The sequence below is a fragment of the Rhea americana genome, unplaced genomic scaffold (genome assembly GCF_003343005.1).
Source record: "Rhea americana isolate MKP2758 unplaced genomic scaffold, rheAme1 scaffold_13, whole genome shotgun sequence".
NCBI classification, from domain to species: Eukaryota; Metazoa; Chordata; class Aves; order Rheiformes; family Rheidae; genus Rhea; species Rhea americana.
The window spans coordinates 7,295,447-7,319,788 of NW_028185372.1; the positions used below are offsets into that span (position 1 = coordinate 7,295,447).

The window sequence follows — 24,342 nt, forward strand, 5'->3', positions numbered from 1 at the left end:
GATTCATCTCACTTAGTATTAGCTATCTAAAAGTTGGATAGTCTGAGGGAGTCACTTCAGTTCCTCTAAGGTCCACAAAAAGAGATGGGTGCCTCAGAAGAACTGTTCATCTCGTACGTACAGGTATCCACAAAAGAACTAGACAAACCATCCTCTGCCAGAAACTACTTTTCTGTATTGTCAATAGGGAGAGCTTAAATTCAATCAGACGTTTTTTAACAGGAATTCAGGACAGCATATTAAAGTAAAATCCACCATAAGTTATCAGTTATCGTTTTTACCTCTGCATTTTAAATGAAACTCAGGAATCACTGACATAACATTCTTTTCCATATATGGTTCTCATAAGACAGCAGGTGTTTTGGTATAAACAATTATATCATAACAGCCCCAACTGAGGGAGAAGACTGAATGCAGGCTTACTTCACAGATGAATTAGGCTACTTAGATTGCTTTTATTAAAAAACAAAAAAACCCCCAACACTTAAAAATTGAGAACAGCATTCAAAATACAATTCTATAATGCTGATCTACTCGAAATGAAAACCTGTCAGCCAAAAGCATTTTGAAAACAGGAGTTCAGCCCACCATATTTGAATCAGAAGTAGTCAGCACTAATTCTGTAGAGTTATTACTTTTACTGTATTTTCCATGTGTGATTTCTTGTTTATAGTACACAAATAGGTCCATTCAGTCCTGGAGTTCTATTTGTATTGCTTGTATTTCTGACTCATTCAGGAYTGTCGATCTTAGGTTTTACCACCATCAGTATCAGAGCGGTGCTATGCTCTATCTCCAGTGTACACTGAACAGCTACATTTTGCTAAACAAGCATCATTATAAACACAGGTAAAGTCTCATTAAGCACACATTTCGGTTCCACATTTTCTATTCAACCCGTCAGGACATCCTCAGTGAGGATTTTGTTACCTCACGCCAGTAGCTTTCAGTATTGCAACATTTTGGCACTAGATTGGTGGCACATAACTTGGTCTCATGGAGGTATCAAAGTATAACATCTCTTTTGCTGTTGACAGGAAGGTCACAGAGAGGCTTGTCTCACATTTCCCTACCACTAAGTGTCATGGAAGTGCTGGATTGTAATTCTTTACTCCTTCTTGTAGCGARTCTTGCAGGAGGTGTGAAGGGATCAGATTCCTGCTCCAGCTAGAAGGCATCAGAGGCAGGATGCAGTGAATCCTCTGCTGACAGCTCGCTTTCGGAGGAAGCTGCTCTTTGCTTGGTGCTAGGAGAAAAGGCCCAGAAAACTGCAGGAAACATAAAACAGTTCCTGCACAAGGACATTGGACTGGCTGGCAGCACCACTTCTCCAGCTGAGTTTCTAAAAGCAGAGTTCCAAAGATTTTCTTTGGGAAAGAAGACAAAATTCTGTAATACAGGTCCAGAGCAGCTTGTCTGGGACACCAGAACATCACAGCCTTTTACTATGATGGTGCTGGGTGAGTTCAAGCCTACTCACACTGGCATCACAGAAAAATGATAATGACAGGTAAATAAAAATTGTGGTTATAGTGTTCAAATGCATTCTAGCCTGAGGATATTAAGGGTGCATATCTTTAGTCACTAGCACTCCACTAACACCATCAGCTGAAGATGTGGCCTGAAAATTTTATGCTGACAGTGAACTCTTCCCTGGAAATGGGCTCTGAACAACACATCACTTCAAAATGCCCCTCAGTTAAGGCTGACCATGGCAGAGGTGATAAAGATTAGTAAAACTGCTCCTGAATTTAGTTCTCAAGACAAAGCAATAACCAGAGACTTAATCTGGCCATCCTCACTGGTAAAAACTCCCCATAACTGAAATGAATAAATAGCAAAATCACAGCTAATATCACCAATAACAAAAATAATTACCCAGGACAAAGTATCACGAAATGAGTAGCACCAAGGATGCTCAGGCACACACATCCTTTCTAAAAAAGCGAAAATAGCAGCACTTTGGCTCAAACAAAAATGTTATTCCAGTGTTCACTCAGAGCAGTACTGTGGCGTCCTGACCCCAAGTGCAATGTTTTTACAGAAAAGCTTGCTGGAAAAAATAGATCAGAGTTCACTGTTTAGTAAGAGACTGGTTATGATCACAGCACAATTCCCCTGAAGTCAATTCATTGCCTCTAAAGTCAGTAAGAATTCTGCTGTTGTCTTCTAGAGAGGAAAGCCTGGACCTTGACAGGAGACTGCTACTGAGCTTGGATTTTCATACAAACATTCCCCTTCCAGAGAAATTATTGTCCATTTTACCAACAGAGCTAAAATCAGAGGCTTGTCCTAGTGTGTAAGGCACACGTGATCAGAGCTCTCCAACATGAAGRGCAGTTTGAGTAACTTCAGACCAGAGTATTTACCTTCTCACAGAACTGCTTCTGTCAGTAGTTCCTCAATACGTGCCAGCACGCAGAAGAGGACTCGGTTCTACTGTCGTCTGCTTGAGCTCCCAGACTCGAGAGAGCTGTTTGCTTCACTGAAGGCAGAATCTAGCCCTGAGTCAGCAGCAGGAAATTCGGTACGTACTTCCAGACACAACCTAAGCCTGAAGATAATTCAGCAGATACACATTTTTTGCCATGTGGATTAGAGGTCATGGATGCATTTTACCAGTCTGCAGACATTAAAGGTTAGAGTTCAGTAATAAAGGCAGAAAAAAAAATCCTCAGAAAAACAAACGACAGCTCACAGTAACAGTGTTTTACCAGCAGCCTTTATCTGTCATTGCTGTAGTATTATTGCATAGATTTCCAGTTCATTGACCCAGATGAATACCTGTCAAAATAATCACACCTTTGTTTCTTTAGTTCTGGCCTTTGAACAGCCTTTAGGTCAAAATGGCATTTTTGAGATTAGCACTCTGGCAATTGCTCATAAAAACAGTGGCAAGTTGTTTAAATAGAAGTGCTGCTGCAGGACAGAACACAAGACCTTTACAGCAAATTTCATTCTTCAAAAAAAGCAATCATATTAAAAATATATAATCCATGATGGAAAATTCTACTCTATTCCTATCATGGAAAATAAGAAATACTCCATACACAGAGTACACTTAAAATCTATAGTGCCAAGTTCTGCACTGAATTCAATGGGAACTTTGCTAAAGTAACAATTAGAAATCTGATTTTAAGGCCACTATAATCATTAGGATTTTTTTTTTTTTTTGATTTCACAGTTACTTGGATTTCATCTAACAGTGAATTGTTCAATCAATAATAAATAAGCACAATAAAGAGTAAATCATATGTCAATAATATATACTCTCCTTTCCCTTCCATACCTATTCACATGTCCAAAACTGGCCACAAACTACACCCAATACTGATTGCGCTTCAACGTTGGGTTTGTCTTTCGACAGTACTGAATCATTTCAGGATCAAGGTTTAAACAGCTACTTTGCAAGGACTGTTTTACAGGATGAGAAACTACTGCAGGATGCAGCTGTTGATGGTTAATTGGTGTGAATGTTGTGGCTGTACTTTTCTCAACCCCCTTCAAGAGAGGGGTCACTGTAACAGTGGGTACCGTCACGCTCCGTTCCAGACCATGACCTGAACTACCGAGTGTTGCATCCATCTGATTTTTGACAAGTGGTTTTGCCTTCTCTTTTTTCTGACACATTAACAAAATACACACAGAAATAACAGCAATAAAGAGTAACACAGACACCAAGACCAGGGGGATAATGATGTACCAAGGGTTGCTGCTTTCATTTGGTTGCTTTCTGGGACTCCTAGCATTGGCTTGGACTGTGCTCTCAGCCTCTGTTGATTCACTTGTTGCCACCACCAGATTAGGCAGTGGACCTTCCTCGTGTAGATCTCCCCAGTGATTCTGACCTTGCCGCATGGTTGGTGCAGTCTTCCATGCTGCTACTGTAGGTTCGTTGTTGTGGGAGGAAACTGGTGCCTCATCCTTTGAGGTAGTGAGAATATTTAAAGTGGTTTTCCTGGTTAAGAAAGGCACTTCAGTTGTAAAATGCTGCACAAGCAGGGGGTCATATGGCACTATGGAGTACTGAAAACAGCCGACAGCAGGCTGCACGTCATCTGCCCTGAGCATAAAAGTGAATGAGTCATTTAAAAGATCGATGCCTGTCATATTTGTATCTATGTCTAGGAGTACAACACCGCTATCAATGTCAGTCTGGGTAAATGTCTGAATATCTTCAAACACTGCATTATTCATCAGGCTCCTCTTTACGATTCTTCCATGATATGGGGGTACTATCACTTCAAATCTAGGATTACTGTGTGTCAAACTAGCTAGCTCAGAAGCATTCAGGTCATTGCTTCTGAATTTGTAAACTGCTTGATTTGAAATTTGCATGTCAGCAGTAACTTGTACTAAAGGTTTCATTGTGATGTTCAGCGCTTGTCCTGTTAGATTACCTTCGGCAGTGAACACCATAAACTCCAATACTTCTCTGAATGCAGTGAGATTTGTCAGGTAGTAAGACAGCCTTCCTAAGTACAAATCCGCCTGCTCAAATTTAGTAACCTGCTCATTTCCAATCATCAGGTGCCCAAATTTGAGGGGCTGAGTTACTTCATACATAATATTAGTACTTTTTCCATTTGTGACAGCTGCTAGATGAACGTTAGTAATAGTGACAGATGTCTGGCCTTGCAGAAGTGCAACATCAGTATGATTTACCAGGACAAGAGCAATTGGTATGACTTCAAGATTGAAAAGTTTGTATAAAGGGCGATGTTTACCATCAGTTACACTGAAATAAAACACCCCAGAGGATGAACTTCCATCCTGTACAAACCAAATTCTGCCATTGTCAACATCAGCTTGTGTGAAATCCTGTATGGAGACACTGAGATTGCTCTTTGTTGCTAAATAACCATTGTTAGGATTACTAATAACAGCATATTTGAGCTCGCTTGGGGGGTTATCTAGGTCTTCAACTTTCAGATTCTCTGACCCCAGCACTGACACATCTCCCTGCAGGACTTTCAAGCGTAGCCTTTTAGTCTTCAGTTCTGGAGCTTGGTCATTCACTGGAACAACAGTGATATTAAACATCTCTTCTAAAACATCGCCATGGGGCTTTGTAGCAGATTTGCTCTTTAGGTTTAACCAAACAGCAAAAGTGAAATTGTCAGTGAGTGATTCAGAATCATCATGCACATACACAATTCCAAATTTGTTCAGTATGTACTGGGAGAAGTTAGGTTTCTCTTTCGTAACATTTCTTTCTCCAACAATAATCATGCCACATTGGGGTAAAGATATAACTTGATACCAGATTTCATACATGGAGCGTTGTACTTCAGGTAACTTAAWCAGCAGATTTGAAGCATCTAAATTAGTTTTGTTGATTAAGACTCTACCTCCTTCCTGGACAACAGCACCTAGCAGAAAGGAAATCAGAAGCTTAAAAACTGAACAATTTATAGTTGCAATGCTTCAAAAATCAGATATGCATGTCAAATACAGATGATGCTCAGAAAAGAACTGTGAAATCAAATGTTTCTCTTTCATAGAATCTTTGATTTCCATGTGTCACGGCTAGAAATATATTACTACTATTTTTAAATACAGATTTAAATATAAGAAACTATATTTTCTATTGATGCATAGAGCAAGATTATGTAAATATCAGTATCTCACAGCTCCAGATGGTGCTTTCATTATCCCTACTATTATAGCAAAATGGAGGATACCTACTACAACAGTATCAAGGATCAAACATATGTAGTTAATATCATTTTTAAAGATGCAGTGATGCAGTTTTTCAAGCTACTATCTACAATACACTCTGTGTTAAAAGCATTCTGGTCATTTGTTACTGAAGAAAAATTATCCTTCAGTTTTTTACACTTGCTCATTGGAAACCAGAAAGGTCCAAAATTGTTAGAAGACTCAAAGAGCACAGCATCTCCACCTGTGTTTGCTAGAAGACGACTGTTCCGATCATGCCTGGTAATTCCATATGAAATGGCAATATGGAACACCTGGAGGTCCAGGGTTGATGGTGGAGAGGAGACAGTAAAAGAAAAGAAATCTTCTGCACTCCAGTCGGCTGCCTCAGCTTGTAAGTGCTCATACATGATCACACCTTCATCTACCTGTTTAAGATCAAGAAAGCCACAGATGCAAGAGGAAAAAAAATTTTAAATATAGAGGTGGAAGGAAAGAAAAAAAAATCATAACACTGTTCAATAGAGGACCGTGTACCTTAGTCCATGCATAATGACTGTACATATAACTTACCTAAAGAGATTTTTCTCTGAAGATTAAATCTGTGTTGGCTGACAAGCATACTTGAAGGTAGCGGAAATGTTACTGGGACAAATGCTTGATAAAGGCCTTACGCTAAGAACAGAGGCATAAAACATTGAGAAACTTATCTCAAATTAGCAATGGAAGCTATGAATGTGAGCTCTGATAGACTGTACCTTTAGAGAAGACTGCCATATGACTAGGGGATTTTCCTTTATAAGGATACCGTCTAGACTGGACTAATTGTTCTAGAAAAACATATGAAAGAATGAAGGCTTGAAAAAAATTTTGATGGATCATGTTTTTCATAGTAGATAGCAAAAGATACTTGGTGAGAGACTACTGAAACCTGAAGTAGATGCAATGACCATGAAAATATTTTCTCCTTTCTAACCAAGCAGCCAATGAGAGAGCTTAATCGAAAATTTCTGTATCATGGGAGGAAGAGGGATACCTAAGAAACAGGAAGGAAGCTAGCTTGTCATGTTCCTGCTTGGGAGACCCTGCAGATCCTTACAAGAAAATCTCGTCAGTCTCACAGGCAGGATTTAAGCTTCAACAGAGAATCCTGCAGTTAATCTTCAGAGAAATAAATATACAAACAAGATACAGCCATTCACTTGTTCAGGTCCGAAAGCAAAGGATAGCATTTTCATACTAGGATTCTCATCAGCTGGAACTACACCAGAACTTTAGGATTAATAACATTATGTACTGAAAGTACAATGACATTCCCAGTAACCACAAGATTAGGACACTACTTTAATCTCAATCAGTAAATTCAGCCTCCACTTGATAATTCATCCACTGACCTGGAGAGAAAACAGCTACCTATTAAATCCTTGGCAGCTTCCCAAGCAACTACTGGCCTGGCTTATCTGTATTAGTTTATAATTGCCAAAGAGCTCACCATCTGAGATGGTGCCAGTTCTACGTTTAGAACTGGTAAGGAGGTTGCAAGCACCCTAGAGGAATTCATTAGTAGATGTTTCTATGACATATGCTTGAAAGGTGTGAAAAAGAAAACCAAAACCCAGCCAGCAGAGCACTTTAGCACTGCAGAATCTGAGCTGTAATGACAGACAGAGCTAATCCTGAAACCATTGCAAGAGGCCTCACTGACATCACGTAGGAAACAGGGCTTCCAGGGTCAATTTTCTCAACAGCCTCAAAAACATCCTGTCTTATTGACTAAGAAATTCGAACTGACATTATAAAATCTCATACATAAATCTCCACATTTATGCTTTCCCTATCGTGATTTAATTCTTAATAGCTATTATGTGAAAAAATATTCAAAAGTGATATTAAAAGGATATGCTGGTTCAGGATAATTTTCCAGAACATTTCTCTATGACTTTAAGTTGGAGAAAGCAAATTTATATAAGAAGAACTGGCACAATATTCAGTCTATAAATCCCTTGGTGTTTACTACCAACTGTTAAATCCTCCTAGGGTGGTGGGGGGTTGTTGTTTTTTAATTGCAAGCCAATATTAATATCTGGGCTAATAAAAAAATAGCACTAGTGTGGATTCTGTTGTTTACCTCTGCAATGATTTTAAATAGAATGAACAAATGTTGGCTTGCTGCAAGATGAAAATACTTTCAGATATTATAGAAAGTACTGGTTGAAGAATGAGGAAAAGGAAAACCCCAAACCTCATGTTGAAAATGACCGTGATATACTTTTAAGTCTGTTTAATGAGCAAATTAATTTTCTTATATTGTTTACAAAACAACTGTCCTTGAAAAAATTCACTAGAATTCAATAGTGATTTCAGCCTTTTTTTCCTTTTTTGCAATGAGGAAATAAACTATACAACATAAAAAAGAGTTCAGCACCACAGCAAAAGTATCAACTAGTAGCTAGTAGAATCTAGCTACATACTGCTTGTCAGAAGCAGTGAATGTGAAAATTTAAATTTCACAATATAGACCAAAGTCAATGAAACTCAAAAGAACTAAATTAACCCAAAATACTTTTAAATTCAAATCAGATTTATAAGCATTTTGTAACTAACATAAGCTGAAGGATTTATTTTCCAAGTAATGAAGAATATACTATATCTGTAATACTAATATTATTTCTTCACTGATACTTTATTTCATGTGGCTGTAACACACTAGATAGCTAATGTTTATTTTAGATCTTTTTTTTTCTTCCTTATTCCCATCCTCTATCAGAATGACTAGCAAGATCATTAAGACACCACAATTTACTCCCTAAGCTCTACTTGTTTGAAGTGAAAACCACCAGTACAAATAACTCAAGCAGGGAAGAAAAATACACACATTACTACAGCTCAAATCCTTACACAATTTCTAAAGTTCAAAGGAAATTTAGTTACATTAGTAAGGACTAAAGCAATAGGTAAAAAATGCCATGCTATAGCATGCCACTGCCCCAAAAGCATGTAGAGATCGTATCTTTAGGCTAAGAGAGCAAAACTTCAAAACTTTAGCTGTAAGATTTTCTGTCTCACATTCTTAACTGTTTCATCTAACACTCATAAAATCATACATTTTAGGAACAGAACAGTGTCATTACACAGTCCACCTCTCTCGTAATGTAAAACACAGAATCCAGCTTAGTAGTTATTGCAACAAGGCCAATAACAAAATGGGACTAGAATACAGTATTAAAAGAGATGCCCTGTCTTCATCTTGGTTTATACAACTCTTGTGGAGATTCTACTACAGTCCTCGGTGAAGTTGTTTCAAAGTCTAACGATAACTGTAGTTATTAAAAATGTGAACCTTTCTAGATTTTATCGGCAAATTTCAATTTCTAGCCAATAGGTTTTCTCATTTTTTTCATTTCCTAGATCAAACATTTACTTTCTTAATCTGCAAATGTAGATTAGGACCAAATTACCTCTTAATCTTTCCTCCAACAAAGTCAGAAGATTGAGTTCCTTCTATTTCCCCCTACTAAAAAATCTACCRAGAGTAGCTTATTTAACAGAGGACATTTATATTCAAACTTTGCACACAGATGTAAGTCATTTATTTTCAGTTGCAGTTTCTCAGGGGACATTTTCCATCAAACTACATGAGCTGTCACTTTTCTAGTCTTCCAAGTATGAGTGACTGTATCATGGACGAGATTCTTTAAACACCTAATATCCCAGCCAATGAAGTCAATAAAAATCAGCTTGGGGATGTCAATGAGGACTGCATATAGCTTAAATGAATCTGATGCTTGGAGTTTTCATATAGCAAAAGGCAGCTCCTTCCATCAGAAATTAAATGCTTCCAACCTCTGACTGCTGGCAACAGAACAACTCTTCTTGAAAAATACTGTTACAGGCAAAACAGTGGAAATGGCCAAGACTATGTGAGCATCCAAGAAGAGGGAAAAAAAGGCTCCTCTTGCATTCAGTACTAATGCCAGATATTTAATGACACAGTAAATCTAGGCAATTGCATTGATGGGTCACATATGCCTGGTTACCAAACAGATAGAAATGGATGAGACAAAGAGCAAGCAACTGGGTTGGCCTTTGAAGTAACAATCTACCCCAGAACTATTATAAAGTAAATGCTTACCATAGACTGTGTAAAACTGAGGATTTCCTGAGTGGTATTACCAGAATTTACTCTGATCAGTCTTCCAAGTTTTGGGGAAGTTACAATCATAAAAGTTATAGTTCTGTTTCCTGCATTGGTCACATCATTGGTCACAGCTCTCAGATCATGTTGTGAAATAGGTTTCCTGGAACCTAAAAAATGTGAATTAAAAGTAACTCAGATTTGCAACTGCAATTTTTCATGAAGGGTCAGTTTTATATGCATAACTCAGCCACTCATCTAATTACTGTACTTCAAATTTTAATAGTGTTTAATAAGATCAGCAGTATTATTCTTTTCCTAGTTACCTTCCTAGGTACCTTTAAATAATACAATTCTTCCATAGGTTTTCATTCAAAAAAAAACATAAATATGAACTATCTTTGTTTTACAGACATGAAAAATACACAGTTCTCTACAAGAAATACAATTAATAAATATTAGCTTCTGAAAAAAAAAATCCCAAGTAAGGAATAAAGCACRATGAGAAGTCCTGCTCCTGCATTACATGTCTAGCAGTGAATTCAGATTCCAGTTGCAGACACCATTGCTAATGTCTTTGGTAGCCCCATTTGCTCACAGAAGGCAGGGTGATTTGGCAAGGTCTGCCTTAATCCAGTAGTTTTTAGTGAACACACATAAACCAAAATCAATTAATGTCAGGTATCTGAACTATGCTTTATCGATATGAAGAGATGATTACCATTAAATAAACACTGAACTAAAAATAGTGAGGACATCACACATACAAACAATGGCCTGAACTGAAACGACATATTCCCTAGACAGATGGAGACTGAGGGGTAATAAATTCCTTTTAATACATAACACTGCACTATCTAGTACATTCTGGCTTAAAGACTGTAGAGAGCTTTCTGGATTTTAGCCCAACCAAGACAGTTTTTGACACGGCTGTAACAAAAACAAAGACATACTTATTGCTAGCTGTTGTGTAAGCTACACCCAGCAATGACAGGGCTGCAAAATACCAGGATTTTATCTGCCTTCTTCTTGATGTAATCTCTCCTCACAGTATACACTCAGCAACTAAACCTGATGTTTACTATGATGCATTTGGAAGAGCAACAGATTCCTGTAAGTTTCAAACAGAAATAATTCTAGGAGTTCCCCATCAGTCCCACTTCTGCCTCCCTTGTATATTGGGTTTTTGAGTACCAAGCTTTATAGGTATCAATATATAATTTCAGACACTAGCCATATGTATCTTTGAAGTATGAATTAGCAACCCATCTCCACTAAAGCATAATCTTTACAGAGAAGTAACACAAAATGTGTTCCTGCTATAATATTCAGCAGAAAAAAATACAGCAAGCAAACTGATGAATGGGAAGCAATTTTGCAAGCATTTGGTAACCTTAGGATTCTGCCTGTTTACACGCGGTTGTGCCCTGGCTCAAATCACATCTAGTTTGAAACAGAATTGATGTAACAAAATGAAATCCTCTTGCTCTGTCTCTTTTCTCCTTTTCATCTTCCCATGCCTCTCTGTATCCATAGTCCTTAAAAAAGCAAATCAGTCCCTCAGGTCTAGGATTCTCTTGCACAGTAACTAATTCAAGACATGCCCCTCCTCTTCCTCTCTCTACTTTTCCTTTCCCTTTTCTGTGTGCCAAGGTGGTGAAGAAGCATGACCTTGTGTTGTGCACACAGCAGATGTGTTCAGGAATGTAGAGCAGAGAGCAACAGTTAATCAGACCACATGTTATCTGCACAACACAGCTATTTCTCAACAACCTCATACTTATGCAAATCAGGGTCCAGTGTCCTAAGAGATTAAGACAGAGTGACTCTCAAAAACAGTTATGCTGTAGTGATGGATGGTACCACTTCAATTTTTCATGATAATGATATCACGCATCACATTTACAACACTGCCATCGCAGTACAGGGCAGAGGGTGGAGGGGACATGTACCTCAGTGCCATAAAGCCCTGGCTTGTTCCTCATAGACCTGATCTCACTCAAGAGCCAGGACTTCGCTGAAGCAAAGGCTGAAATATAGTTTAGCACTGCATCTCATCCTTTCCTGTGAAATGGGATCCTCCCTCAGACAACCTCCTCCTTTCCCCGTATTTCTCCTGGGACCTGAAAGCCTTTTCCAGCACCTGCAGCAGCTCTGCTCTGGTTCAGCACCTCAACAGAAAGGGCAACATTTCACTAGCCAACACACTGGGTAAAGGGAAGGGAAGTGAGAACAAATCCTGATCCCAAGCGTGGGAGCACAGACATCACACAAGCAAAACCACACAAATTCTGAGAAGAGAGAAAGAGGAGAAAGACATATTGCAAGGATGGGTGGTGCAGAGCACAGCAGCACTAAGCTATGCAGGCAAAATACAACAGCCTAACACCATTATCAGTATCTAATTACTCTGGTATCCGTAATAATTTTGTTTTCTGTTCTTACTGCCTACAAAATTGGGAAAGGACTCTGGCATAAGCATTCTTCCTATCACTGCTACACAGCTATGGATTATCTCATCTACTGCCTGGCTCAGACAGCTCAGCTTCTGAGCAACTACAACCCTTCTTCTCAAACAGCAACTCAGCTCATTCTTTCTTTGAGCAATTGCTTCCTTGAAAAGAGCAAATCTTCATATTTCAGTTACATAGCACATGTAGGAAAAACTTATATATCTATCAATTTAGTGAGCATACCAAATAAAATAAGCTTCTGACAGACAGAGAAAATCCATAAATTGCAAAAACAAATCTGGTATATTCAACAGGAAAGAGGACAGCAGTACATGTGCTTATAAAATTTCAGAAGAATATGCTTGAGAAAATAGTTTACACCCAGTATTGAAGACATGGCAAATTCTTCACAATGTATTCTTCCCTGGAGAGAAAATCTTTCAAGTTGTCTCAAAATTAACATTTCCTGCAGTGCTATAAAATGTAACGGGACACTGGCTATTGTTTATGTGTGGGTGAGCAGCTGGCACCACCACTGTTTGAACAGTCATTCCAAGATGATCCAGTATCAGCATTCGCTCACTGAAAACTGTACAGCTCAAGAATATCTTTAAAAATTGGCAAAACCAAAAGAGGTAAGAAAGGTAGCAAAGTTGTCATTAAAAAAGTATTACTAACTCAATGTAAGTGAGAATTCAGCAAAAGCTGTATGCCTAGATGAATATGGCTTGCAGTGCTGGAAAAAAAAATACTGTATTTTCCAACCTGGAGAACTGACAGAAACTCTGAGAGACTTTTCTTCTATGAAAGTATCAGGCATATTTTCCTTACAACTATCTTTGGCTTAAGATAGAATTCCTATAAACCTCTGTGCCTGAGGCACCCTTACACACCAAAATCACAGACAGATTAATAAGCCTTGTAAGTGGATTTATCTGAATCCCATTTATATCGACTGAATTAGAAGATCATGCTGCTACAATCCCATTTTTTGTTGCCTATGTTTAAGTGGCTTTCATTGCAAGCCTTTATTTATATAGCTTATATACAGGAAGTTTAAGAAACTGAAGTACTTCTTTTCTGTTTAGGATTAATAAATCAAGGCACAGATTAATAGTTAAGAGCTTTCCCAGTGTTGAACTTCTCTCTGGCTATATGCACCATATTCAGAGAAAAAAAAAAAGGAAAGAAAGTAGTACAAACAACATCTACATGAGAAGTCTGATGGAAGACATTGCTGATAGAAGACTAATCTTTATTTCTGTTTTAATCCTGTACTTAATGTTAGATCACTAACTCAGTGAGGGATTACTCTTGCCAATGCAAAGCAATAAGCAGTTCTGGTGAGACTCTCTTAACTCATTAGTTCCTGCAGGAGTAGGATTTCATTAAAAAAATACGAAGCTGCTGACCCAGCTATTTCCAAATGCACAAATATGAACCAAGGCTGTTCAGTCTGGTTCATCGGTGAGTCCCAGCTGCTCTCCATAACTCCGCTCAAATAAGAAAGCGAACATGCGTTCTAGTTAGCTTGAGTGTGCTATTCAGAGCCCCATGGACTTGGGCTTCACTCTGCTTCTGCTAGGCAAACTCACAACCAGCTGAGAGAGGCTGAATATTCTAACCAGCACTTTGCATCTTTATTTCTATAAATGCAATATTGAACTTCTAAACAAATTTGAACAGGAAATTTTCAGTGCTTAGGCAAACAGTGTTACTGCACGCTGCACTTACATATTTCACTGCCTATTTCCATCACTGACAGCACAAACACATATCAAAAAATCAAAGCCCACACAACAGTAAGAACATTTGAGACATGACTGATCTTTTAAAAATCAGACAGATGGGCGTTTCCATGTACAGTTATCTATAGTTTAGTCAGCTATATAACAAATAACTGTATACATGGTAGCTTATGAAACTACTTCCAAGTGCATGAAATCAAGATAATCTGTTAAAACCAAACCTGGAAAGACGCCGAGTCCTTTGTTGACTTCCAGGCTAACTATCAGAGTCTGAGCTGTGATGCTAAAAATTTGTCGAGGTGCAAAGTTCAAACCATCTGTAACCTGAAAGCTGAAGCCTCCAGACATTGCTCCTGTAGAAAACAAAACATTAAATTTCTTTTATTTTCCCATTTTTCATCTAAAACACACAAACATACACTGCATACATTTTGCTTTTGACCATAGTGAAAAAACCCAGTCATCCTGAAGTCATTTTTTGATCAGTATTTCTGCATCTTAATCAAGAATTAAATAAAATCATAATGCAGAGAACACCATCCCATGCACATGGCTTTTGCTTAAACTGAAGGGCAAATATTCCATGGATGTAAATCAGCAGACTGCCCCTTCCCTTCTTCTTTCACTGAACCCAGTGGAGCTGAAACCAGTTTAAACATGGGGAGAAACTGGCCCCAAGTTTTCTCCTCCTTTTATACCTTAGGAGGGACCTGAGCACTTAAATAGTCAAATTTTGGCAGAGATGTAATTTTGGTAGAAAAATAGGTAGAACAGCCTTTCATTTGGTTTAGATTTAACCTGGGAGCTGATTCACTCTGTTTCCTTTTCCTCTGCTTTCCCTTCAGCTTTGCTGAAGAGGATATGTTGTCACAGCTCAAACTATTTCAAGGGTTATGTGCACTCATAATAAATGCCCATTTTCTTCTTTAATCTTAGTACCTATATGTAGTCTGGCATAAGCAATAGTAAAATATTTCCAGGAAATTAAGTGAATTCCCGTAAAAATATATTTCTCGGAACTGACTTTTTAAGATGCACAGTGCTTTAAATAGAGGGTCCTCAAACTATTTAGGTAGAAAAAGAGAACGAAAATTTACAATATTAACTGCTGCCAGGAGTCACTCTTGCTCTTCTGTTTGCTTTGCCACATGAACATATATCCTAAAGGTTGCCATGTACTTTTATGTGAAGATCAGCACTCCTTGCCTAACCATAAATTAATATACCAGAAGAATCAGTGTTGGTTCTGAGACTGGTTAAAAACTCCCCTAGGGAAGTTAACTACAGTTAACTGTTCCCCTAGGGAATCATAGTTAACAAATCACCTATGGCAAGCAGAGAAGCAGCCCTGGAATACCAAATCTTTTTTTTTAAAAAAAAGCTTTTATTTTCTCTTGATAAAAACACACAAGTGGTTGCACATTTAAAAGGACAATGAGGAGTTTAGGATTTGCCTTAGGTTGGGAGGAGAATGCTTACTTTGCTTTACTTGCTTTCTTGACTAATGAAGAGCAGCTTTCTGACTGAAATAATCAGAAATTTGTCATTGACAGAATCAGGAACAGAACTAAACCCTCAAGTGCTACTTGGGTGAAGCATGTATTACTGTAGCATAATTAATTTTAAAGGGGTAACTAATTGGAAGTAATAAAAAGGACACCAGGAAGAGGGTTGCGAGAACTGCACTGCAAGACATTTGAGGCTTAAGGAGAGCTGACAGTTCAGTTCAGCAGGGTTTAAGAACAGACTCTCTCCTGCCAAAGTGGGCAGGCAGTACCCTGAAGTGCAAGCAAGGGTGGAAGAAGGGAAGCAATTTCCACAGAGAGAAAAGGAAAGGTATGTTCTGTTTCTGCATTTATGCTTGTGACAGAACATGCAGGGATTATTGAGGACAAAACTTCAGGGGAAAACCTAAGAAAAAAGAAGCAGATTTGCAACTCAGCGCTGAATAAAAGCAACAACTTGCAATTCACAACATCAAACAAAGATGAAGAAAAAGGTTTTACACAGATTAATATCAGAGGCATGAAAGCAAAAACATGGTACTACTTTCTTTTGCAATACAAAACAACCTGAAGACGAACATTACAATGTACAGATGCAGAAGACCTTTGACAGCTGGAACCATCAGTGCTATCAGGAGTAGCCAGTGGACAGAAGAGCAATCTCAGCCCCAAAAACGCTTTTGCTTTGGAAAGGTTTAGAGTGAGCAGGAAGAGCAGAAACCAGACTATGGAGGGCAGGAAATGGGGTATTTCTCAGGAGTAGCCAAAGAAGTTAGTATACGCTAAAAGACTCAAGGTAAGGACCAGAACAACAGTTGAAGGGGAAAGAAGAGTAATGATAGCAACCAGGTAAGGAAAGGCCCCAGGACAAGGCTGGGGGCAAGAAGATGAGTACACTTCCAGCAATAATCATGAAGGAGGAAAGAAAATCCCAGACTGAGAAAGAAGAAAAAGTGAAATAGCAGGAGTCCTTTATGAAACACTGGCCATGATGGTGAGATGGCAGAGACAGAGCAGCTGCAGGAGCAAGCACATGACTGGAGTAGTTTTACATTTCAGTTTTACTGTACAGCCCACACTCCTGCTCACTGAAAAATGAAATTTGCTATTTCTTTTACTTCTTTTAATCTATCTAGATTCATTCCCTAAAGCTGCAGGTGTGCATTTACCCCTTCCGAAATACAGTGGATTCAGTTCCTCAAATTAAGACTACCATCTTCCTTCTACCGTTCCATCACGACAGGGGCTTTACATGTCAAAATCTCCCTTGGAACAACAGCTTAAACAGCTTGACTCACTTTTGCCATGTTCTTGACCTCCCATTTGAATAGAATACCTAGAGCTCACCAACAGCTATTACACTGTTTGCAAAGCAACTTCAGCAATACATATACACTCTGCAAAATATTGCCTTTGAAGTCAGAGCTTTTCAACCTGCACCAACATTCATGAAGTCACAGCACAGATCTGAAGTGACTGCTAAACCCAAGAGCACTAATTTTCCCTTCATCAGGGCTGGTGGGAGAGCACTCAAATTCTCTCTCAAATTCTTATCCAAAACACAGCTGGCTTATTTCTGTTTTAGCTCCTCCTTTCTTCTCCTTTCAGCTAAGGTAATATTAAAACAGAGCTGGAGCAGAAGAAAAGCAGCTGAATTCCTTTGTAGCCTGAAGGGAAGGTTGACATCACCCACAGGAACCATTATTTCATTGCCCAGAGCTCCTCAGGAACATGACTATACTCTGTCAGCTACCTGAGAGCCTGTTAATCCATGAATAGCTCTGCAGGATGGAAAAGCTCCAGAAGATACTCGGTAACAACGATCAAAAAACTCAATTTCATATCTCATGTCTACATTTGTTCCTGCAAGCCATGGACTTACGTTCAGAAGGACATTGCCACTAACGGAACAACTAGTATTTCTTCCCCAGAATAGAGGAGGTTCTTGGTGGGCACATATTTAAATAGTTATAGGACTCTTTCCTGTTTAGTTTGTAAGAACATGTATCACGCAAACAGTGGTCTGAGACTTTTGTGACATTACAAGGACATCCTCAAAAGATTACAAACACAAACAAACTGAACAGGACCAGTATTCTGGTAACAGAGGTTGTATTTTTGGAACCACATACCACTGTGTACAAATACCAGCTGCCCATCTATTATATGAGCCTGAGTAAAATTAAGGATGCTGTTGTTTGGAGAAGACTTCAGAGCCAAGTGCCCATTGCTAGGCAGAGTAAGGGTGTATATCAGTTCAGATGGTGAGGAGTCCTTGTCTTCTGCACAGAGGTCGTCAACAGTTATTTCTGTGACTGAACCCACCCAGACCTAGGAAAATAACAGAAAATAAAAACAGGGGAAAAAAGCACGAAGAAAAAGAAAGAATACAGATTCTTACTGTATGTCACTATAAGACATTTCCTTACTGTCCATCCAAATTTGTGATCCTGGATGGCAATGGTTAATGTTGGCAAATGATTTTCAAAAACAAGACAATGAAATAACACTAGCAAACACATTCAGTATCAGTTTGGATTTTAGATAGCAGCAGTACAAGTGCTCTGTTTGTCAGGCACTATCCAAATTCTTAAAAACACAGCAAAACTGTATTTTGATAACTGAGTCAAGGAACTCCTTTCCAACACATACATATGAACACTAGTGTCACGTACTTCACAGTGGGTAGGACATTCAACATACTCAACTTTCATTACAGGAAAAAGAAAAACAGCCTGAGGACAACAAAATCTTTAATATAAATGAAACACTTCTTGTAGCTGAAGTATTTTCTTTTTACCGTATGCACTAAAGGCCCTTTCTTGTACACTGAAAAATTCCCAGAGGTGTTCCTTCCAGTGGGAGATGAGGGCACCAACACCTCCAACAGCTGTTTGGCACTTTGCATGCTTCAAGTCAAAATAAATAACTAGTATTGGGAAGATGGTGTAAAACCTGTTACTTAATTCTAGAAAATACACTTGCATTTTTTTAGCTAAAGTACACACGGCAAGATCTTTCTTTTGAGCAGAGAGGACTGCTATCTGAGCATCATTCATAACTCTCTGCTTAATTTCTGGTTTGGAAACAGTAAGCAACAGCCTGCTTTACTCCTCATCTTTGCAGTATTTACTTAGAATTACTGACTAAGCACTAAGACTAACAAAAAACAATACGTATTTCCCTGAAAATGAAATAAAGTCCCTAAACATTCAATACACCAATGTCAATTCATTTCATGCAGTTTATTTCATTGTGTATAATCTTTAAAGCCTGAGTCTTTAAAACCTTGGCTTGAGCTTCAAAACACTCACTCTACTGTCCTTTCCTGTCTTCCTAGGGCCTTAGTACACTTTTAGTAAGTATCTGGTAGTAATATCACACCAAAAGGTTAAAGAGTGTACATGATCCTTGACAAAGGATGTTTTACATCTGCCAAAAATAAGCTTCAATAATCACAGATTTTTCCCTAAGCATTAATGTTACTGTTTAATGAAAATTATCAATGCAATACTGACTTTTTTAAAAGTCACTGGGATTTTTGCCATGGCATTTCAATAGAAGCAGAATTTCAGCCTCCATTGTATCACAAAATCTTTGCCATGGTAAACAAGACACTGTAATGAAATTATACGTGTTTTCCAACTAAGAAAACAGGTCTGAAAAAAAAAGTTGAGATGTTTTCTATCACAGAAATGTAACACATCTTGCAAACATGAAATAGCCATTTTCTTCTTGAAATATTTATTTCTCTATAATGTAATTACTAGAGAAGTTTGATAGAAGATGTTACCTAGGAAAACACAGGTTGGTAACTAACAGCAAAGGTGGACTTCTCTAATGACCAGAGTCACTAGCTGAGTGCATTAGTGTCACTGGTTTGGTGTTCTGAGACCATCCAAACTCATGTCACTAACACTTGCTTCAGACTATTCTACACAGAAAATACAAGGTCACATATAGAGTACAGAAAAACATAAGAAAGGACTATGCAAATATGTTACCACATAAGACTCTGGCTAAACTTCCGTAAGTTTTTAAAAAATTTTCTCTTACTAGAAGAAAAATTGAGTTTTTTGACTGTAAAATCAGTGTTTATTTCTATTGTACCAGGACATTAATACTTTTTTTTTTTTTTTTTAATGTACTGTACATGCTGAGGTCCTCTGTGACCTGTAACACGATCCTCGAAGAATGAAAGGAGATACACGAGCTGAAAAGGGCTGTAGGGAAGCGGGCACTCAGAATACCACAAATACTGTTCAAGCAGTTTATTTTCCACATCTAGGACCAAGTCCTCCTTGAAGGACACCATGAAAACTGTAAGCTCCATCTCTAGGATGCAGTATTACATTGATTTTGCATTTGCCTAACACTTTTGGCATGGTCCACAGAAAGGTTTGCGACCCTGCCTGCAGGGAAATAATCCATTCTGGTCTGCTTACAGCATTCAGCTTACCTGTCTCTCTCCTTTTATGTTACATATCCTACTACATACTCTATATATCCAACCATTTTAATAAGTGAATGATTTAAAGGAAAAAAAAATCAGTCTTTGAATTTTGTTTTGGAAAAAAAATCTAATTATAGGAAAACACAGCCCTCTTGTGGCAACAAAAGGRTACAATCATTTCAGATCAGCATTAACAGATAAACATATTTATGTAATAGATAAATGGAGCAAGTAAGGCCTCAGCACCAACTCTTTATAAATCAGATTTCTCTCTCCATGCACCCCAAAGAAACCCTCACTATAAAACATGCCAAAATTATAAGAAATAAACCCTAAAATGCTGTATAAATGCACTTACTAAATGCATTTACCCTTCAAGCACTCATTTTCTAATGGAAAYACTTTGACTTGAACACAAGGACTCCTAGCACATGTTAAAGAAACTCTCAGTACAGTAAAACTTTCTATACCTCATGTATTACATTAACTAAATTCTTCAGCATGTTATAAAAGCTCAGTMAAAAAAGGAAATAAAAAAAACTTCAATTACTTTCATTTCCTTGAAAAAAAACAGAAATAAGCCCCCAAATACTCAGCTGGCTGTCCTCTTAAAACTCTCCCCATAGTGCTCATAACCTTGTAAATACAATGGACACTGTGGATTGAAGAAGGGATGTTACAGATGCCCCAGAAGTGAGCCTTTTTTTTTTTTCCTAAAAAACACAATAAAATCCAAGGCATAAAATTGAAGCATTTCCTTTTTTAAAATAAGGTGTTTTGAACAAGACATCCTGTAGATGCCTCAGTTTTTACAATACTGGTCCCTGATTTTACACTTTTGTATACTTCGTATGCTTCTGACCTTTCAAAAGACATTGCCTAAAAGGGCAATACTCAKCTTTCACTACTGGCCTTATCCTTGAGGAGGACAAACTGCTCGGCTAGAACACAGGGATCAGCAAGTATCATCCTACATGGGAATGCTCAGTTCATCTCAGTATCTAGTAGGACTAAGAAAAATCCATTTTCTCCAACCTATTAGGGATGTGTAAGGTTGCTCTGAAGAAGGATCATCTTGAGGTACGCCTCTCAGTAGATAACTTGACTATACATATACTATATATACATATACACACACACACGCACACTATTTAACTTGACTGCCAGCTTTGTTTCTGTATGCACATGAATCCCACTTATGCGTATATTTTACTACCCATTCATTACAAAAATAAAACCTATTTCTCAGCAACAGCTATGCATGACCAGGAATACCACAGCAAATGCAACACCCTGGTTCTGGGTAGGTAAACTGTGTGCCTAGTGGAGGGGACCAGCCATCCTAGGCGAAGCCACGTTCTCCTTGTTCTCGGGAAGCCTGGACTTAACAGCCATTCTGGAGAAATCGGTGTGCGCTGCACAGCCTCGGCTCTGTGAACAGACTGTAATTCAAAGGCAGTARCACACCAGAAGGGAGACAAAAAAAWCTGACTGGACGTGTATCCCTCTCATCTGCTGCTAGATAACCATTGCTGCCTGCAGTGCTAGTGTCTATGGAGTACCCCCGTAATTACTTTCAGCAGGAGAGGTTTTACTCCGTAACACCGACTGCCTGCAAAGAGAGTCTGCCCTTCCATCAGCAGTCTCTGCACGGGGTAGAGATCTAACAGCTACAGCGTCCTGCTTYGTGGATATCTGCAGATTATCACAGGATGCCTGCCATTACTGTAAAGCTGCACACTACTGTCATTATCAGTGTTAAAAATTCTGTCTTTTCTCATGCGAAAAGYCTATATGCACAACACAAGCCTATGACCGTCTCTACAGCAATACATTCTCTCTATGCAAAATGCTACTAAACATACAAAACTCGCTGCATGTTTTAGGTGCCACCAATTTGTAAACTGCACCATGCAGCACTGGAGATGATGATCATGCAGCCTCTCAATATCCTGATTATCTTCTTTTGGATCTATTCCTAAATGTCTTCTCTGTCTTGATGCCTCACAGTTGGTTTACTGCAACCACAGGTTCATCAGGTGACCTGCACCATTTCATTCTGCTTTTCACAGTCACGCAGTTGGTTTTACCCATCAGATCTCAGAGTGAAAGCCTCTTCAGGTGGGGACTGCCTTTCCACGTTATAGGGGGTCCATTATCCAGACTAAACTGGTTCTGATTATTGTGTCTACTACAACACAAATAATAATCATCTAAAAACAAAAGAAATCTGAAATCGCACTGAAGTGGCAGGAGTAACACCACATGAAGAGAGGTGAGAAGAAACTAAGTCTGACTTTTTTCAATATTGGAAGATTAAAAGCCAGCTGTGGTTATTAAGAGAAAAAAGCAGAATCAGTTAACAATCTTTAAAATTTCTTTAGGAATTTGGAGGGGAGGGAAATTTGACTAAAGTTARCATGTCCTCTTTTAGCTCACCAAGTCACAGAATAATAGCTTCTGTATCTGGCCGTCCACCACACCACAAGCCCAATCTCAGTCCAAAAGACTTTATATGTATCTTAACAGCAAACTCACTCAGCCCTCTAGATAAACTTACAGTCTGCTTTCCATTACAACAACAGAAAATGTTCTTTATAAAGGCTAGAACATGCCAGAATGCCCCCTTTTACTAACAATAATTTATTTAAATGTCAGGACCACCTTCTAGTATACTAAGTATCTCAGCAGATATACACTTAATATTCATTAATGAAGGTATACTAAATAACACCAAGTTAAAAATCAAGATTTTAAGATGATGATGACCATACCTGAAGAATTTTGTTAACTTTTATAACAGGAGCTTCATCATTTACTGCAATAACAGTTACAAATACAGTTTGCGGCAAACTTTGTTTCCAAAGTTCTGTGTTATTTACTATCACAGTAAAATTATCTGTCAGTTCCTCACTGTCATCATGAACATAGTAGATTAATTCTTGTTCAACCTGAAAAATACAATGACCTAAATATAGTAAGTGACATTCAAAAAAAAAAAAGATATTCATATCTAGTAGAYTTCTTGCCTCAACTTTTTATGACCTTTAAGAATTTATTTACATTCATCTCTGATCTGTCCCTCTATCTCTATTYTGTTTCCAGAGCAGCAAATTCTACAGCTCATCTGTCCATTTCTCTCCTCAAAATTTTTTTATCTTAAATTGTTTTCTTGTTGCAAACCTTGGCACTCCCCCCCTCACCCTGAAGGGAAAATGAAAAATCCAATCCCACTATATTTACCACAATATTTCTTAGAAACTCTAAACTGAAAATGGTGAGTATTAGTGGATGGTGAGTGAACATACAATCTAAAAACAAAGTTTGTTTCTACTCCTTGTTCAGTTYATACATTTCATCCAGCTGGACCTTTTGAAGATATACCCACAGCCTATCTTTCTTAGATTTCCACAGTACCTAGCATAACAACTCTTCCTGAATGTATKTGGCCCATCAGTCTACTGTGATTACAGTACACTATTTCATGTGACCAGTGGTGCACAAGGAAGCATGGCTGGCCGTAACAACCAACCACCCTGTCTGGTCCTCTTGAATGACCAGATGGCAACTGCTGCATGATCTCTGGTACAAAGTCAAAGCTAAGCATCTTACCACCTCCCACCACAACCTCACACTGCAGACAAAAACTAGCATTTAACAATACAAACAAAAGAACCACTCAKGATTGTAGTAAAGTGGATCTAAATACCTTACCTGTTTCCTGGTAAATTTGGTTAACTTTACTCCAGGAACGTGAGTGTTTTCAATATATCCATGCTTTGGTTGCTCAACTAAAATAAATTCAGAGCTGAGTCCTGCAAAGTGCCTACTAGAAATKTTTAGACAGTCTTCCACCAGGGCTTTCGAACCTCCTTCCAGTATTGTAAAGTTCTGTACTTCCAAAGGAATCACTCCAGGAATGATGTCTACASAGATTCCTATTCCACTCACTGTTCGGACACCATTGGTCACATCCAAAGAAAAATGATCATTTAGTTGGTCAGAAACTGTCTGCACATACTGAATGTTCCCCTCATCAACATCTTGCTGTGTGAACATCAAAAYTGGTTTTAGGTCCGAACCAACATAGTTTTCTGATGAAAACTTCCGAATGTATCCATGTACTGGAAGTTCTCTCACTGTGAACACAATCTCAGACGGAGAACTGTTTTCATGAACAACCTTAAATTTAAAAACACACCACAAAATTATTTAACATACCACAAAATTATGTTTAAATAATAATAATAAAGGAGCAGGAGAAAGTCTTTAAATCTTTTCTGAATTTTTCCACTTTTAACCCTAAGACTGTCTGCCTAATTAACTGGCATTCCTTGTTTCAGTCACACAGAATGTCTGCAAATTCCTCATACAATATAGTTCTTTA

The 24,342-nt window shown here is 38.3% G+C and overlaps 1 protein-coding gene across 1 annotated transcript in view; it reads right to left on the bottom strand.

The window, feature by feature from the left end:
- Positions 1-431: 431 nt before the first annotated feature.
- LOC146600009 (chondroitin sulfate proteoglycan 4-like) overlaps positions 432-24,342 on the bottom strand; it is a 29,619-nt gene continuing 5,708 nt past the window's right edge. Inside the window, exons 4-10 of the mRNA XM_085297705.1 lie at positions 23,670-24,137; positions 22,730-22,906; positions 17,635-17,833; positions 14,219-14,350; positions 9,794-9,966; positions 5,906-6,089; positions 432-5,372 (exon numbers count right to left, since the gene is read on the bottom strand). Coding sequence (XP_085153831.1) covers positions 3,319-5,372; positions 5,906-6,089; positions 9,794-9,966; positions 14,219-14,350; positions 17,635-17,833; positions 22,730-22,906; positions 23,670-24,137 — 3,387 coding nt within the window. The 3' untranslated portion in view covers positions 432-3,318. The remainder of the gene's footprint in view (positions 5,373-5,905; positions 6,090-9,793; positions 9,967-14,218; positions 14,351-17,634; positions 17,834-22,729; positions 22,907-23,669; positions 24,138-24,342) is intronic.